Raw genomic sequence first — 17,266 nt, forward strand, 5'->3', positions numbered from 1 at the left:
CTGTCGGCTCTGTTTTCCTTGTGGCCAGAAAGGATTCAGATGCGCTACCCTTTCTAGACATGCCAGACACCTCCTCCCATTAGCTCTGCCAAGCCCAGGGTCAGCTCCTTCCCTGCCAGGGAAGCATGTAACTGTGTCACCTGGGGCTCAGCTCACGTAAGAAGAGGGAAAAATGCAGGACTCCCATGCCCACGCTTTGCAAGTGAGACAGCGTTTTGGAAAAATACCAAAACAAGACAAAAACTCTTGGAGCCTCCCAGATGCCCAGGAGAGAGCTTTGGCTTTTAACATGTTAAAATTGTGACCTTTTGTGACTGTTACACACACACACACACACACACACACACACACACACACACACACACACAGCCATAGCCTTTCCTGCTGCACCGCCCAGCCATTATCCGGTCTAATCAGTAGCCAGAAGGAATTCTGCAGCGGTGACTCACTTCTGGGCTAACAATGGAACTCTCGATCCTTTGCCTTTTATTATTTTTCAAATCTGGAATTCTTCTTGGTAAAGTTTGGTACAGTAAATTTAGAACAAAAGCCGTAGTCATGAATGTGCCCCCTGGGTAAAGCGCCGATGGCTTTGGCATGAGTCAAGCGAGGCTGAGTCTGCCATCCCAGGGCAGAGCACAGCTGTGAGGTGTGCCAGGCCCAACACCAAAAGTTTTCCCAGACCTTTAGCACATGCCAAGAAAGGAGAACTTAGATGGGTGTGGAGGTTCGAGTCTGTGAGCTCAGTACATTCCAGGTGGAGGCTGGAGGATTAGGACCAGGCCACATGAGACCCTGTCTAAAGAAAACAAAACAAAGCCAGGTGTGGTGGTGCACACCTTTAATCTCAGCACTCGGGAGGCAGAGGCAGGTGGATCTCCGTGAGTTCAAGGCCAGCCTGGTCTACAGAGGGAGGTCCAGGAAAGACAGAGCTACATAACAGAGAGGTCCTGTCTGGAAAGCAAAGCAAAACAAGAGCAAGAGGAAGCAAGGGAGAATTAAAACATAACCGCAACTGATTTTTAACAGATATTTTGTAGTGTGTGTGTGTGTGTGTGTGTGTGTGTGTGTGTATGTGTACATGTGTGCACATACACACGTGCATATGTACATGCACATGTATATATATGCATGTGTATATATGCAGAGAATAACTTCAAATGTCATTCTTCAGATACTAGCCACTTTTTTCTCTTTAAAGCAGGGCTTCTCATTGGGCTGTACTTTTTTTTAAAAAAATAATTTATTTGTATTTTATTTACATTGATGGTTTTGCCTGCATGTATGTCTGTATTCAGGAATCCGATCTCCTGAAACTGGAGTTACAGACAGTTGCTGGGAACTGAACCTGGGTCCTCTGGAAGAGCAGCCAGTGCTCATAACCACTGAACCATCTCTCCAGCCCTGGCCGGTACTTTCAAAGTAGATTAGGCCTGGCTTTAGAAATTTGCATGTCTCTGACCATCCGGTTCTGGGATTATAAACTCACAGTATCACATGCAGTATATCTACATAGTGTGTATACACACACACACACACACACACACACACACACACACTATATATATATATATATATATATATATATATATATAGAGAGAGAGAGAGAGAGAGAGCTAAGAATGACCCTGAACTGTCCCACCTGAGTCTACCACCCTAGTGCTAACACTCTAAGAATTTCTACTATTCCTGGTGTATGTAGTTTTGGGATTTGAACCTAGGGCTTTGGCATGCTAGGCAAGCTCTCTTCTAGTTAAGCTACATCCCCAGAATTAGCTCTAGTATTGCTTTCAAGATTAATTTTGCCCTGACAGTTATCCACCTTCCCCCAAACACACACACACACACACACACACACACACACACACACACACACACACACAGAAGAAGCAGGCTGGCATTCAATTAAGTCCTGGCAATCTTTGGAAGGTCCCATTGTGAAACCTGTTTTACAGAGAGGGTTTCTCATTGGGATCTCAAAAATCAGAGAGGCAGGAAAACACAAACTTCCGGCACCTCGTCTCTAGGTGTCCTGAGAATATGTAGGCCAAAATCTAGAATTCCTGATCTTCCGATGAGGCCTTTGGAACTCACTAGGTGTAGCGTCGTCATGGTTAGTTTGGAATCCAGACATGCAATCAATGTCAGGCTGTGCTTGATGAGGTCACAATAAGGGGCAGAAACTTCAGATCTGAAATTATTTTAGCTAGGTTTTGGAGACAAGGAATATTTGAGGACAGACATCTGAATAGATATTGGTGGCATGTATATTCCTTCTCTCAAATGGGTATGTTAAGGGAAAAAAAAAATAAAAAAAAAAGAAAGAAAGAAAAAGAAAAAGCAACCTGCCAAACTGGAGTGATGAAAACATTTAAACAATGGGGTGACGCACACCGGAAGCCCTTTCCATCCACTCTGGGAGGCTGGCACTCCATTTAGAAGGCCCCCAAGGTAAAGGCTCATGAGACACCTACAGACTTCGCTAACTCAAAACAAACAACAGGACTAGACAGATTGCTTCCTGTCCTGTGGAGGGCGTCAAGGAACATGATGAAAACCTTCAATCCAGAGATTCCAATGCAGATTTTGCTTCCCAGATTCTGTTTTCAAATTCTGCTAGTGTTCAGAGGCTTCAGGGGAGTTGGGGGGAACTATAACGGGGACCTTGTCTGCAGCCAGTGTGCACATTCCTCTCTTCCCTGATACACATCGTCCAACACTCACAGGCTGCTTTTGGCATGTCTCTGAGGCATGTTCTCAGTGTTCTTGGGCCATTTTGTTGCTCTAGATCATTATTATGAGTTATAATTATCTGTGTGTGTGTGTGTGTGTGTGTGTGTGTGTGTATGTGTGTGTGTGCGCGAGTGCATATGTGTTTTAGTTCTTTCCATCTCATTAGAGTCAGGACATCTTTATTGTTTGCTTTGCATATGCAAGTCTAGCTGGCCCATCAGCTTCTTAGAATTCTGCCATTGGCACTCACTGTAGGAGAACTTAGATTGAAGATGCCGTCTCCTGGGATTTTAGTGTGTTTTGGGGATTCAAGCTCAGGTCCCACTACCCATGGGGCCATCTTCCCAGTCTTGGTCGTTACTTTCTACAGAAACATACAAGTGCCCAAACCATGCTCAGTGACCAGTGACCTTATGTCACCTCCCCCATTGCACAGCTTTGGCAGGTTTGTGAGTCCATTGTAGAGGGAATTACATGGCGCAGGGCAACTGGCTGATACAGCTCCATAGCAACTGGATTCTTAATTAGTAGTATTTGAGTTTAGAAGATTAAGCAAAATATAAAAGGGCTTTCTAAGTAAGACAAAATGACTTCACTTTGTGTTCACTTTGATACTAATGTTATTGGTCTCTCTCATCTAAGTTTATTTTTACACTGCCGGTTTATGCATCTATAGTAACCATCTCAACAGGAAAGTATGACTGACTCAAAGATCTCTTTCCATACCAGCCAACACAGAGCTCCCTGTACTTAGCAGATCTCATGTTTATAACAGATAATCCAACCTAAAATAATCAAAAATAGGCAGTTTCCCTGGTTTACATATCAAGAAGTCCAGGATCATTGTGAAAATGTTAGTACATGAACTTACAACTTTGAGATTAACCTATTGAAGTCTCCCACTCCAGAAAACAGCAGCTTTTGCTAAACAAACAAAAATCCCAAATCTAACCATTTAAAATTATGAGTACAATTAAAAATTTCAGTTTGGAGTGTTAGAAAGAAATCAAGCATGTCTGTTAGGATAAGCCTGTATAGCCAGCTACTTGAGTGGCTGATGCTGGAAGATCTCAAGCAGAGGATCTATCTCAGTCACATAGTAAGTTCAAAGCCATCCTGGGCAACTTAGTAAAGCTATGCTTCAAAATAAAAAGCAAAAACAGAGACGGGGGTATAATTTATGGGACTCTACATACTGACACACAGAAACTCAAACACACACACATACACATACATACATGCGCACACACACAGACACACACATATGAATATTTAATATGTGAATGGAGCTAACAGATGTGACACCCTTTGTGTCTTGGATTCCCCTTTAAAAATGAATCCTGAGGCCAGATATTTTTTTGCAGCATCCTTTTCCCAGTAGGTAGCGAGCAAATGTTATGGCTATTATTACTGTATCATTGTTCTTCATGTAACCAAGGTTCTGAGGCCCCGGTAAAACAATAGCTAAGACAGATGCTGAACACAAGGGGTCGATCACTCCCCAATCACTGCCCCTCAGGGTTGAGAAGGCATCTTACTGGAGGGGGGGGGGTCCTCAAATTCATGTGAGTTCCCAACAGTGTCAGGACACCAGCTAAACACGGTACACGTGTCACTGACTTCCAGATGCATGGGGGGGGGGTGTTATTGTGAGTCATGGAATGAACACTAATGTACAAGCACGAGATTGAAAAAGCAAGGTGGAAGCCTATGAAACAGTTTACTCCCCAGATGGGGGCCTCACACCAGAAGGGGCTGGGCTCCTCCCTTCTTTATGCTCATAGGCAGAGAGGCCTAGGGTGGACAAGTGGTCGGAGAAAGTTGGCATCTTGACACATGGTCTAGACGTGCCTGACTACACACAGTGCACAGCTGCCCGCATGCTTTCCCTCCAAACGGTCCTCGGTCTCAGTTGCCACAGCTCCTTCTTTGTCTTCTGATTAAAAACTAAAACCACGAGGAAGAGGGGATAAGCCGTCAATTCTCTACTGAAGAATACGCGGGTGGGTGCCTTGCACTGGACTTGAACTACTTAGAAAAAAAAAAAAAAAAAGACACCCAATTGTAGTTTTCAATATGCTCCAAAGTGTTATCAAAAGTAGAACCACAGACTTACGAACCTGCCACGAGAACTGTGGCATCTATTTATGGGAGTTGCCTGGAAGCCAGTAATAACAGTGCTCTGCCAGAAAAGCGAGGAGGCCACTGGAAGGCCGTGTTACTGTTTTCAACTAGAAACATCCATTCAGCCTACATACGCTCTGCCATCCATAAACTGGACCACTTGAGTTTATTTCTAATGTAGATTTGCTATTTGAGTACAAATGACCTTCTCTTGTCTGGGTTTCATAACAAGAAGCATGCACTGTAATATATTTTTTCCAATCAAGATTTTTTTTTTATTCTGACCAGTGCTCAAACTCTTTACTTATCCATTGTGAGATAAGTCCCACATTCAAGTTACTGTCTTGTTTTTTGTTTGTTTGTTTATCCCCCCCCCTAAGCTCTTAGTCATCTTTGGCTTATCTGAGGAAACCGCTATGATAGATGGGTAGATTATTTGTTTTTTATTCAAAGACAGGTTTTTACTCTATAGCTGTGATGGCCTCAAACTCTCCCTGTAGTTAAAGATGGCTCCAAACTCACTGTCATCTTTTTGCTGTGGTATCTCAAGTGCTGGGATTGTAGGTGTGAGCCACCATGCCCAAAGAGAGGGGTAGATTAGAAGACGTACTGAGCTCAGTCAGCAGGACCAGTGGGCAGAGGGCATTGCTGAAAGGAGATTAAAGTTTAAGCTGGGCCAGCTGGTGCAGGCCTGGAGTCCCAGCTAATTAGGAATGTCAAGGTTTGTGCTACAGTGTGTTCAAAGCCAGTTTGGGCAACTAAATTCAACTCTGTCTCAACAACAAGAAAGCAAGAAATGGGTTGGGGATACAGACCAGTGGTGGAATGCTTGCCTAGCAAATGTGAGACCTTGGGATGCACGCACCTTCCTTCCTCCCTTTCTCTTTCTCTCTCTGCCTTCCTTCCCCTGTCCCTCCCTCCCCTTTCCTTAGCCTTCCTTCCTCTTTTCCTCTCGTTCTTTCTCTATCTTCCCCTTTTTGTGAGACATGGTCTCACGGAGAAATCTGGGCTAACCTCAAACTCTAAACCCTCCCAGCTCAGCTTCGTAACTGTAGGGTGTGTGCCTGTAGGCTCTCTCGGCTTAGCTTTCCTTTTAGTGGCAAGAGGCAAAGGCCTAGCTGTTAGCTGCAGTTAGCTAGGAACTTTAGGGTGAGCTCTACCAGGAAAATGCTGAACTGTTAGAGCAAGAGGTGAAAGATAGGGAAGAAAAAGAAGGAAAAGGCGAGAGGAAGAAGAGGAAGAGGAAGAGGAAGAAGAAGACGAAGAAGACGAAGAAGAAGAAGAAGAAGAAGAAGAAGAAGAAGAAGAAGAAGAAGAAGAAGAAGAAGAAGAAGAAGAAGAAGAAGATTTCTGTTGTGCTTTTCAGAGCTCCTAGGGGGCCGGGCAGCTGAAGGAACAGGCACACAGTGGAGGCAAGGGGAAAACCTCTCGAGCGGACATTAGGGAGAGTGTCCGCTTCCAAACGAGCAGCACCAAGGCTGAACTTACACACAGGGTCTCCGGGAACCAGTTAGGTATATTGGACACGTATATTGGCAGTGACTCAAATCCAAGGACCAACCAGATCAGCGGGGAATTTGAAAATGTTTTAAAGAGTCTATCGAGAATAATAATAAAGTCTAGCCCTGTGGGAAGACCTTGGTGGTGATAGAGGCCAAGGCCAAAATTTCTGGCCATTGGCTGTAGGAAGGAAGGAGTGGACAGAAGACACATTTAGATAGGATTTTAAAAAATGTATCGTGATTCCTTTCAAAACCAGAGCACAATTCAGCGGAGTCAGCAGGGGACCGCTGGGAAATGGAGACCAAGGCACAGGTCAGGCTACAAAAGTGAGTGGGGAGGAGGGAGATGTGTGTGTGTGTGTGTGTGTGTGTGTGTGTGTGTGTGTGTGTGTGTGTGTAATCAACAGTGCTGGGAGCCTACACCACGTGCAGGCCAAGGGCCTTACTGGGAAGGCCGTTTGAAACGGTGTGGGCAGGTGTTGCCGGCTGCCACCTTGGCTCAGAGTCGGTTTCCCTCCATGCACTTCTGCTGGTGTCCCTGGGATTCGGGAAGTGGAGTGGGTTTACTTTTCGGGAGCCCTGCGTAACAGAGCAGAAGTCCAAGGAACGGGCTTCCGATCCTTCTTCTCTGTTGTCATTTGACAGCGCTGGCTGCTGACTCAGACAACCTTTCTCATATCTTTCCCTCTCAAGGGCCGAGAAGCCTCATTCACTGGTGTAAAGCTGTATTTGCATGTTGAGTATCTAGAACAACCAGGCTCTCTGAAAGGAGAGAGTCCTGTATTCCTACTTTCTCCCTGTAGAGCACTGCCTCATTCACTGGAGGCCTGCGGCTCACCGCCCTGCGGCTCACCGCCCTGCAGACCACACCCCTGCCAGACCACACCCCTGCATCTCACCCCCCCTGCAGACCACACCCCTGCCAGACCACACCCCTGCATCTCACCCCCCCTGCGGCTCACCCCCTGCAGACCACACCCCTGCATCTCACCCCCCCTGTGGCTCACCCCCTGCAGACCATTCCCTTGCAGACCTCCCCCCTGCAGATCCACCCCCTGCTGCTCACCCCCTGCAGCTCACCCCCTGCTGCTCACCCCTGCAGACCACACCCCTGCCAGACCACACCCCTGCGTCTCACCCCCCCTGCAGCTCACCCCCTGCAGACCACACCCCTGCAGCTCACCCCTGCACACCACATCCCTGCAGCTCACCCCTGCAGCTCACCCCTGCAGCTCACCCCCTGCAGCTCAACTCCCCCATGCACTTTTAAGAGGCATCCTACTCTTCCTCTCCATTACTGGCCCAACTCTCCATTCACCACTCAGTCTTAGCTGTGGGGCAAGAAGTTTCTCCTGTGTTTTGTTTTTAAACAGCATCGATTATTATAACGGTTACCTTCCCACTTAGACACATTTGAATGGTTACTGTATTAAAAAAAAAAGAAAACAGGAGGAAAATAAAGTGGTGGGAATTCTTGTAGAAAGTAAGAATTGTTTTGCCCACTTGGGAATTAAATCCAGTAATATCCCAAAGGATTGAAAACGCAGTTTTAAATAAACATGTAAATACTCATGTTTGTAACATCATTATTTGTAACAGACAAAACATGGAACCGATACACACATTAGTCAATAGATGAACAGATAAACATGGTGTCTTTAGACACATAATGGAATATTATTCATGGCATTCTGACACACGTCAGAACATGGATAAACCTTGGAGAACCCCTGCTACATGTAATGAAGCCAGGCACAAAAAGACAACTATAGCACGACTTTGCCAGCGAATGTCACCCAAGACTCAAGTGTGGCAGTGTGCCTTGTACACAGAGCCTGAGGCTCGTCTGCTACATGCAACCCAAAAACTGAAAAGAAGAACAGAGAGGCTGTGCTGAAAGAGGAGGAGGATGGGGAGGACCAAGGACAGTCACGCCTAGAAAGACATGATGGTTTCCAAGTGCTGGGTTGGTAGAGGGACCAGTTAGTGGACACAGAGGTTTGCAAGGTGAAGGCAATTCTGATCGTTGTTTGTATAACAGTGTGAACGCGCTCACTACGTAATCGCCGCTAACGAATGTGTAAGACGCTATGTGTATTTCACCACATTTTGAAAGGAGATTTTAAAAAAGACACTTGGTAATAGCAAATGTGTTCATGCTAAAGATTCAAAATACTAAACTAAGTGGTTCCACTAAGTCAAAAGAAATTGCAGCGTATACACGGACATCGTAAACTTATTGGAAATGAGGAAGGACTAACCGCAAGCTTTGGTGCCTAGGCTTCTGATGGTTGGTGTTACAATCAGTTTGTTCAATGTCTTTTTGTTGTTGTTTTGTGGCCTCCAACCTGTGGTGTGTATGAGAGCTGGCAATGGCAGGGACCACATCTCCAAGCCGGCAGCATAGGGCTGGATTGCAGGGCAGACTAAGGCAATAACTACAGCTCTCATTGCTGGCGGTAAAATAGCCGCCGCCATCTTTGGTAAACCAGGCAGGAACAACTATGACTTTCATTTTAGCAATGTTGTTGTTTACCTGATAAAAGACTCGTGGCTATAAAAAAGATTTACAGTAAAGACAGATTCACATTAAGAAAAGGCGCTAAAAGTTTACAGTGTGTTTTTAAAAATACATAGGCTTGGGAGAGAAAATAAAATGGTTTTAAATAGACAAAGAGGAACTGGGTGTGGTGGCACACACCTTTAATCCCAGCAATTGGGAGACAGAGGCAAGCAGATCTCTGTGATTTGCAAAGTAAACCTGGTATGCAGAGTAAATTCCAGGACAGATAAGAGTTACACAGAGAAACCCTGTCTCAAAAAATAAAAAGTAAAAGAAACAGAGTAATAATAAAGCCACGTAAAGATAAAAAGCTCAGAGAGAAGCTGGTTACTGTATGCTATTGTGTTGTTTCTGCATTGTTTGACTGCTGAGAAAATAACAACAACTGATAAAGGAAATGCTGCTGCATTAATTCAATTTATATATTTTAAAAATGCTTTGACTCCAACATTTAAGTTCAAGGACAAGTTACTGGGGAAAAGGATTTCTATTTTTGTTTCCACAGAAAATAAAAAGCTATGGATTCCTTCCATACTAATGTGGTTTGATCAAGCCAGACCCCCTGAAACAGCGTTCCTGGTGATCCAACATTCAAAACAGCTTGGACAAGGCAGCCTTGCAGACTACAGCCATCTTCTTAGGATCCCCATGACAGCGCCCCCTATCAGCAGGAAGTAGTTTGGAAAGAACGACGCCCAAATTCCCAAATATTGTTTATAAATGTTTGTTTTCATTTAAATAGACTTGGTTATAAATGGTTAAGGATCACAACCAATATCTTTTTAAAGGTAAAAAGGGAATTATGGTATAGATATGCATAGTTTGTTTTGGAATGGATTTTCATTTATTGGTACAATTTAAGGTCAATTTTGTCATATGTATATTTCTTCTCTTGTTTGTATAGCTCATTTAGAAATGTAATGTATAATGTAGTACAGATTATAGATAATTACCTATGATAGTCAAAGCTTAGAGTTTAGTTAGGGTTTTCAAGATACACAGAGATGTCTTTAAGATATATAGGAATTCTTCAAACCTTTCAAAGACCTACAGAATATGGCATTTAAAATGGTTTAGGGTTTTACTTCACAATGAGACATAAATGCTCCTGGTAACACCACCTGCGTCAAAAAGGAAGATGGACATTAAAGAAACACGTTATGGAGTTTACTTCCAATATGGCAAGACTAGCCATTTGGACAAGATACTGCTCTTGTCTGGACTGTTTGACTTTATGCTGTATAAACTGGACATGCAGGACCCTCAGAGAAGTGACTGCTGATTCAAGATGGACATTGCTACAGAGTTCCTGCTTCATGAAAGAATCTGCCAGACAGTCTGCAGGACACAGAGAAAACTGCCAAGACAAGAAGACAGTTTAAAGTTTCCTATTTTGCTGAAGAGTCTGCCAGAAACACTATGGCCTATGGGCTGAAGATGGAAGATTACAAAAGAACTTCGGGTGACCAGGCAGTGAGTTGTCTCTGTCATTTCTAGAGTTTATACTATCCTTCTGTGGTCTTTGAGGGACTTGAAGACAGAGAGTTATGGTTACAGTTTTCCTTAGTATTAAAGATAAGTTACTTAGACTTTAGATACACAAAGATATGATAGATGATGGAATATTTTCTTCAAATCTTGCTAAATGTTAATGGACTAAATAGTGTTAACTGTGATTCTTATTTGATAACTGTTATGTGGTATATTTTGCTAAGTTAAGGTCAAAACCCTTCTTTTTATTTAGACAGAAAAGAGGAGATGATGGGAGATGTCATTCTGTATATGTTTCTCATACAGGTTAATAATAAAGCACTGTTGGCCAATAGGAAAGGAAGATAGGAGGGACTAGGAGACAAGGAGGAAATAGGAAGTAGGAAGGGGAGTCAAGATGGAGAGTCTGGAGAGAGCAGTATGTGGCAGCCGGCTCCCGGTAAGAAGAACACGTGGACATACATAGATTAACACAAATGGGTTAATAACTAAGGCAGAGCTAGCTGATAAGAAACAAGTAACCCGGCCAACAGTATTGTATCAAATACAGAGTCTCTGTGTATTATTTGGGGCTGGCGCGGCGGCAGGACAAGACCGGGCGGCGGCAGGCGGAAAAACCGTACTCGTTACGTGTGTGTGTGTGTGTGTGTGCGTAGTCTATGTGCATGTATATGTGGGCACATTGGGTCACTGGATGCCTGGATGCACATGTGTGTGTGTGCACACGCGTGGCAGTACAAGGTCAATGTTAGGCGTGTTCCTTAATTACTCTTCCCTTTTGCACTGAACCTGGGTCTCACTTTCTGACTAGTCTAGCTAGCTAACTTGTTCTAGGGGCCTCCTGTGTCCACTCTCTGCTCTCTGGGACTATGAGCAAGTTTCATGCTCACTCTCTTTTCTGTGGTTCCTGGGAGTTCAAACTCCGATCTTCACGTGTGTGAAGTCAAAATTCTTTGCCCACTGAGTCATCTTCTCTCCCTGCAATGCATGCTCTTTAGAATGGAGATCTGGGCCCTTAGAGCTGTCATGAAGTGAGGTCGATTAGATGGGACTGTGATGGACAGCGCCGCTCAGAACTGAGGTCCCTATGATGCCATCCCCGCTCCACGTACCTGTCTACACGAAGCTGGCAGACAATACTTAGTGCGTCCACGACTCCCTCTTGTTTCAACTGTTGGCAGCCAATGGATGTAGCGATGAAACACCCCGTCCTCCCAATCCCCGCACTGAATGGGAAAGAAAAGGAAGGAAAAACAACAGAGTCAAACTGCATTCTTTCAAGAGTATACGTTTAGACTTTGACACTAGTGCGCTAATGATGACAACAATAACCCTGCCATTATTGACTACTGCGCATCTAGACTGTTCCGTGTTTAAAACAGATTCTTTCGTTCAATCACAAGTAGCCGAATGAGTGTGGTGGAAGGGAGTGAGGGGTTGGGAGAATGATGAGCAGATACTGTAATTGTTCTAGGACGAACAATTAAGGAAAGGAACAGCAGTCAAAAAGAACTATTTAGACGTATCACGGTGTCTAAATGCGAGCAGTGGAAAAATGAAATGCCGAAGAGAGCTAGAGGACAGGAAGGATGCTATTGCCACAGGGACAAGGGGCTCTGGGGTGGGAGCTGACCGGGAGATGCAGCTAGATGCTGCAGTGTAGTGGATAACTTAAGAGCCACTCCTGTTTAGGAGCGAGGATGGGACTGGAGGCACAGGTTTCCAAGTCACTTACAAGGAGACAATAACAACAGAATACCATGTGTTTTAGAGAATTTATGTATTTTCCTATCTAACATAGTAAGGCCATAGAGTCGGCTTGAACACCCCCCCTCCATTTTTGATCATCATCTTTATGCAAATTTCTCTAGACTCTGCATCTCAAGTCCACACACTTCGCCTAGATGGAACTTTGACGTTACTGTTTTCCACAAGTTCAATATACTTAAATATGCACACCTATTCATCTCTCCTGCAAAGATATTACCCGTCAGCTACAAGGTTTTCCAGCCTGGGAATCTTGGCTCCCTCTTTCACATCTGCCCCTCTCTGGCCTCCCACATCCCATCTGTCACCATGTTTTCCATTTTCTAGCCTTTGCGATCCGTGCTTTCCTTCCTGTAGAGTATTCACACCCTCACTGTGGCCCTATTTCATGACCAGCCGGGTACCATAATGCTTCCCAGTTCTCAAGTCTTTTCTTGGATTGGTTCACGGCACAGCTGCTGGGTTCATTGTTGCAAACTGAGGAGGTAATTTCCTTACCAAACACTGTTGCTGGCTCCCACTGGTTGTAACACAACATCTAACCTACTCCTCCTAGTACCCAGGACTTAGAAGTATCTTAACGTAACAAACATTTCAATTTGCATTTCATTGTCTTCTACCGTATATGCTACTGTCTTTAGTCTCATGATCACAATATTTCTCATATTTAGTATGTTTTCTCTTTTCAGCTGGATGTGACTAAATAGACATTTATGAGGAATGGGTCCCCTTTAATTGAGATGTTCATAAAGACTTTGTTTCTTTGGAGAAATAGGATGCCAACCACATTCTAGGAATGGCAGGTGTTTGTCTATCATGAATTATAACATATATCCCATGTGCAGCAATAATGTGAGGAAAGAATTTGATGCAAAACAGGACAGTGACTTGTGATAGGCAGTAGGTTAGCATCAATGGGAAAGGAAGGGTTTTGAGTAGAAATGCAGGAAACAAACCAGGCCTGGAAACTAAGATCCTCCATGAGAAGCTAAGAGGTGAGCCACATCTTCTACAGATTTTTAAAAGAATTTGATAGGAACTCTCCAGAAAGAAGCTCACGTATACATTCAAACTTGTTCAAATAATGTCAAGGAATTCTCTCAGCTCTGCGGTGTATCTGCGGAGTCAAGGCTAAGCAGTTTCGCTTCGGGTGGTGTGAACCTATCCACCAGTTTTGAACAAGGACTATAAACATCATGCAAACATTTGCAGGAACACATAGGAGCACACAGGCTATGCCAGAGTGGTCCGAGGGAAGAGGGTATGTGTGTGCAATTAGTCAATCACTTCTAAACTACATGGATGAGGTCATGAGGGCCCGGACTAGGGTGGATGGACAGGAAGCGTGATTGTGGGCGAAACTTTGAAGAGAAAGCTAATCTGGCCACTGATTAGATACTGAGACTAGAGTTGCAAGAAGGGCCAAAGATAACTGTCAACATTGGATGCAGAGTGAAGGGAACAAAGCAGTCCTAATTCTCAGAAGCAGTAATCAGAAGGGACCTCTCTCAGTTTAGATATCCTTAGTGCTTAATGATTTTGGGTGGGGGCTCCAATCCTATTTGATGCCCAACTAGTTTTGTTCTCCTTTGGCTCCAAGAGTTTAGAAAAAACTCTAATGCTAGAAACTGGGCAATGCCACCTTTGATAACTAGATGCAGGCATAAGAACTTGTAATTAATCCACAAAGTTTCAAAACAGGAGAGTAAAATAAATCTAAAATCATGTAGTTTAATAAACTTTTTCTTAGGATACTTAGAAGGTTAAATAAATCAATAACCCCCCCCCTTTTTTTTGAAAAATATAGAATACATGGCCAGTCATAGAAATGAATGTAAATCACTTGCTTTGGCACATGAAAAGTAAAAGAAGGGGAAAAATCTCAGTTTTGGGAGGTGAACTTCAAGCTAGACATGAGGAAGAGAACCCACGGAACACTGTTGCTGCTGTATACCTGGTCTGCATACCTTGTGTGTGCACTTGTTTTCCTGAAAATAAATGGCCACTTGCCCACTTCCCACTTCATAAATTATTTTCCATCCGGTTTTCACGAGAAAACTCTGACAATAGTAAACTATTCCACCAAACCCACCATAACAAGTGCTATCAAGCCACAACCCACATGGTATCCTAAACCAACAAAGCTCCATCAATAGTTAGAGATATCTGCAGCTCTTAGTGTGTAAGCGACTAATGAGACCAAAATGAAGCAAGAGTTGTTTCACATACAATGACGGGGGAGGGTCTCTTGCTCACTCAGCCATCTATTTAGTACTTGAAACTTTAATGCTTTGCTGGCTGCTAAAAATGTCCCAAAATTTCTGTGAGCATTGTTTTGTGTTTTGATGAAAGCTTTAGTATTAGGATATTAATCCATTTTTTAGTAAATATTTAGTTCACTACAAAGTTACGCCCTGCAAGCTAAGCCCCACTTTTACATGTTCTATGATTAGATAAGAGGAGAGAGCCATTTTGGCAGGAGGGTCAGTTCATGCCTTACCTGCAGTGGACAACCACAGGCCCTCGGCCCTCAGAGGCAAGTCTGTCTTCTTCTACATCCAGCATGAGCTGCAGAAGGGGATGGGCACTGTCTGGCGTCTTGTGATCAGGCCATGAAGTGTACCAGTAATGTTTTACATGTTGGGTGTGACTTCCTTGCTGAAAATAGCAATAGCCACCAATTACTCACTCATTTGTGGAACTAAAAGGCACCCGCACCACAACGCCAAGTGACTTCCCTGGCTCCCTTCTTGCTGCCAACTAACCTCTAGGTAGGAAAGAAAAGTCCAGAAGCTTTTCAAAATTCCCCCTTCAACTTGAGAAAGTCATAGTGTGTGTATCCAGGCTTGAGTGGGAAGGTTGAGTGCCCACCTTCTAAGAATCAAGGTCTGTATTGGCATTTATCACATGTATCTCATTCATACGAAACACTAAGTATATGTTTATAATAGGCTTTAGTAGCTGTAAGTGTTGTTACTGTTTAGGACAGGGTCTCGCGATATAGCTCTGGCTGTCCTAGAACTGTCAACCAGGCTGGCCCAGTGTGGTGGGATAAAAAGCCTGTGCCACCAGGGCCTGCTGAAGAGGTGGAAATATAACAGAAAGAAAGGGACATGTTGTGTTTCCTGTCCTCTAAATCTTGAAAGATCATGTATAAAATCATCAGCCAACATAAGATGAGTTGTTTGGTATTTGATAAGACTCATTCTATACACATCTCAAATGTTGGTATCTAGCAACAGCGGGGAACCTTAACAGGAAAGGAGCTACATGGAAACCCTTTGAGGCAAGGCTCACACACACCATGGCAAAACCCAGAGCAAGTGTGTTTATAGACATGTCTCCACAAAGCCTCCCTCTGCTAGCAAATATCCCTGGAGCTGCGACTTCACTGTCCTCCTTCATGATGGTTCTATCTCAGCAGTAGGCTGCTGGTAGATAGGATTGAGGTCTTGGGTTGATTATTCTTTAAAAGTGAAAATAATGCCAAGGCAATGCTGGTTGCCACCTGCTGCCCCATGACTTAAGACCACATCTGTATGATGGAAACTGGTCTAGGGATGTCTCTATGGATGACTGTTAACGACAAGCTTTTGAAGTTCTTTTCAGACCTGCAGGCTCTTCTTCCTCTCACGGCCATGCATCTGTGTGGATTTTCTCTTCCACAGTTCTCAGACCTCACCACATGCTGCTTCTACCACAGTGATGATATAAGCATCAAAGTCCTGGTAAGGTCACCTGCACAGACCTTAGTTAAGGGCTTTCCAAAGGTTAAGTCAGAGATGTTCTGTGAGTGAAATCTCGATGATGCCAACATCCTACAAAATGAACTGCCTCAATGCCTACTTAGATTAATTTAATTATTCCGTATTTTACTAGGAGAGAACGATGATGGCTTGTCTTTGCTCTCAGTATCATCTAGCTTGTGGAAGTTGAATCTCCTAGCACTTAGGAGAAGTCATTGCAAAGTAGAAGTGCACCCCTTATCCCCACCTACTTTGGAGACAGCAACAGCTGTGTAATCTTACCTTCAGGACGAGGGTTCGCGTGGTGTAGTTGTCACATTCGTTCACACTGATGACCAGAACCTCAACCTTGCCGTAAATCCCTCGCTTTTCTGGCCAGTAGAGCACACATTTCTGGAGGGAGGAGAAAGGAGAAAGGACATAGCAAAGCTTGGTAGTGCTCTTCCTCCAGAGGTCTCAGATTTTTTTTCTCATCAATGAAAACACCCCAAAGTCCCCGCGAGGCCTGTTCTCTTTAGAGTGGGGTTTATCTGGGGTGGGAGACTGGAGGGGGAGCAGAGGGAGGGGACGTTGTGGTCAGGATGTAATATGTGAAAGAAGAAAAATATTCAAAAGCCAGTTTTTTATCATTCTGTGAATATAGTAGGATGAGATGAACGCTATGATGTGTAGAGAGATGGATTTATGATGTGTAGAGAGATGAATTATATAATTGTAGAGAGATGGATTTATGATGTGTAGAGAGATGAATTGTGTGATATATAGAGAGATGAATTGTATGATGTGTAGAATAAACCTCAATAAAGTTTATGTTTTAAAAGTGTTGTCATGCTTTACTCTTAACCCCACACCAGTCATAATGACAAGGTAAAATTTCCCTAACCTCGAATGAGGATTTAAGAATTCCTTAACAACCAACAAGTATAAGGGATGCTCTCTCCCATGGTGGCCGAGGCCAGGTGCTAGTCCCTGCTTTATCAAACCAAAGGAATACCTGCAATGTGTTGCATGTCCATAGAATAAGGATCCCCTGGCATGAAAGGCAGGTGTAGTGATGATTAGTATATGCAAAGCATTGTGTTTTCCACACCCAAAGTGATGTGGGTGTTTTTCACTTATGAGACCTACTGACATTAACGTGGAACAAAGTTATGCTTGACATGTTTTTGTAATGGATCCTCTGTGGAGGACTAAATGGGAAAGATAATGCTATTATTGCAAACAAGAGGATATAACAGGGTGGTTAAAGGGCAGGCTTTGGACTCAGAGGACTTGGGTGTAGACGTTAGTTTCGGAACAGCACACTTTACCTCTCTGGACTCAATTTGCTTATAACCTTA

At 43.8% G+C, this 17,266-nt stretch overlaps 1 protein-coding gene across 1 annotated transcript in view; it reads right to left on the reverse strand.

Moving 5' to 3' along the window:
• Ptprr (protein tyrosine phosphatase receptor type R) overlaps window positions 1-17,266 on the reverse strand; it is a 198,239-nt gene that overhangs the window by 6,948 nt on the left and 174,025 nt on the right. Inside the window, exons 11-13 of the mRNA XM_051176224.1 lie at window positions 16,209-16,319; window positions 14,681-14,838; window positions 11,526-11,639 (exon numbers count right to left, since the gene is read on the reverse strand). Coding sequence (XP_051032181.1) covers window positions 11,526-11,639; window positions 14,681-14,838; window positions 16,209-16,319 — 383 coding nt within the window. The remainder of the gene's footprint in view (window positions 1-11,525; window positions 11,640-14,680; window positions 14,839-16,208; window positions 16,320-17,266) is intronic.

The sequence above is a fragment of the Phodopus roborovskii genome, unplaced genomic scaffold (assembly GCF_943737965.1).
Source record: "Phodopus roborovskii unplaced genomic scaffold, PHOROB, whole genome shotgun sequence".
NCBI classification, from domain to species: domain Eukaryota; kingdom Metazoa; phylum Chordata; class Mammalia; order Rodentia; family Cricetidae; genus Phodopus; species Phodopus roborovskii.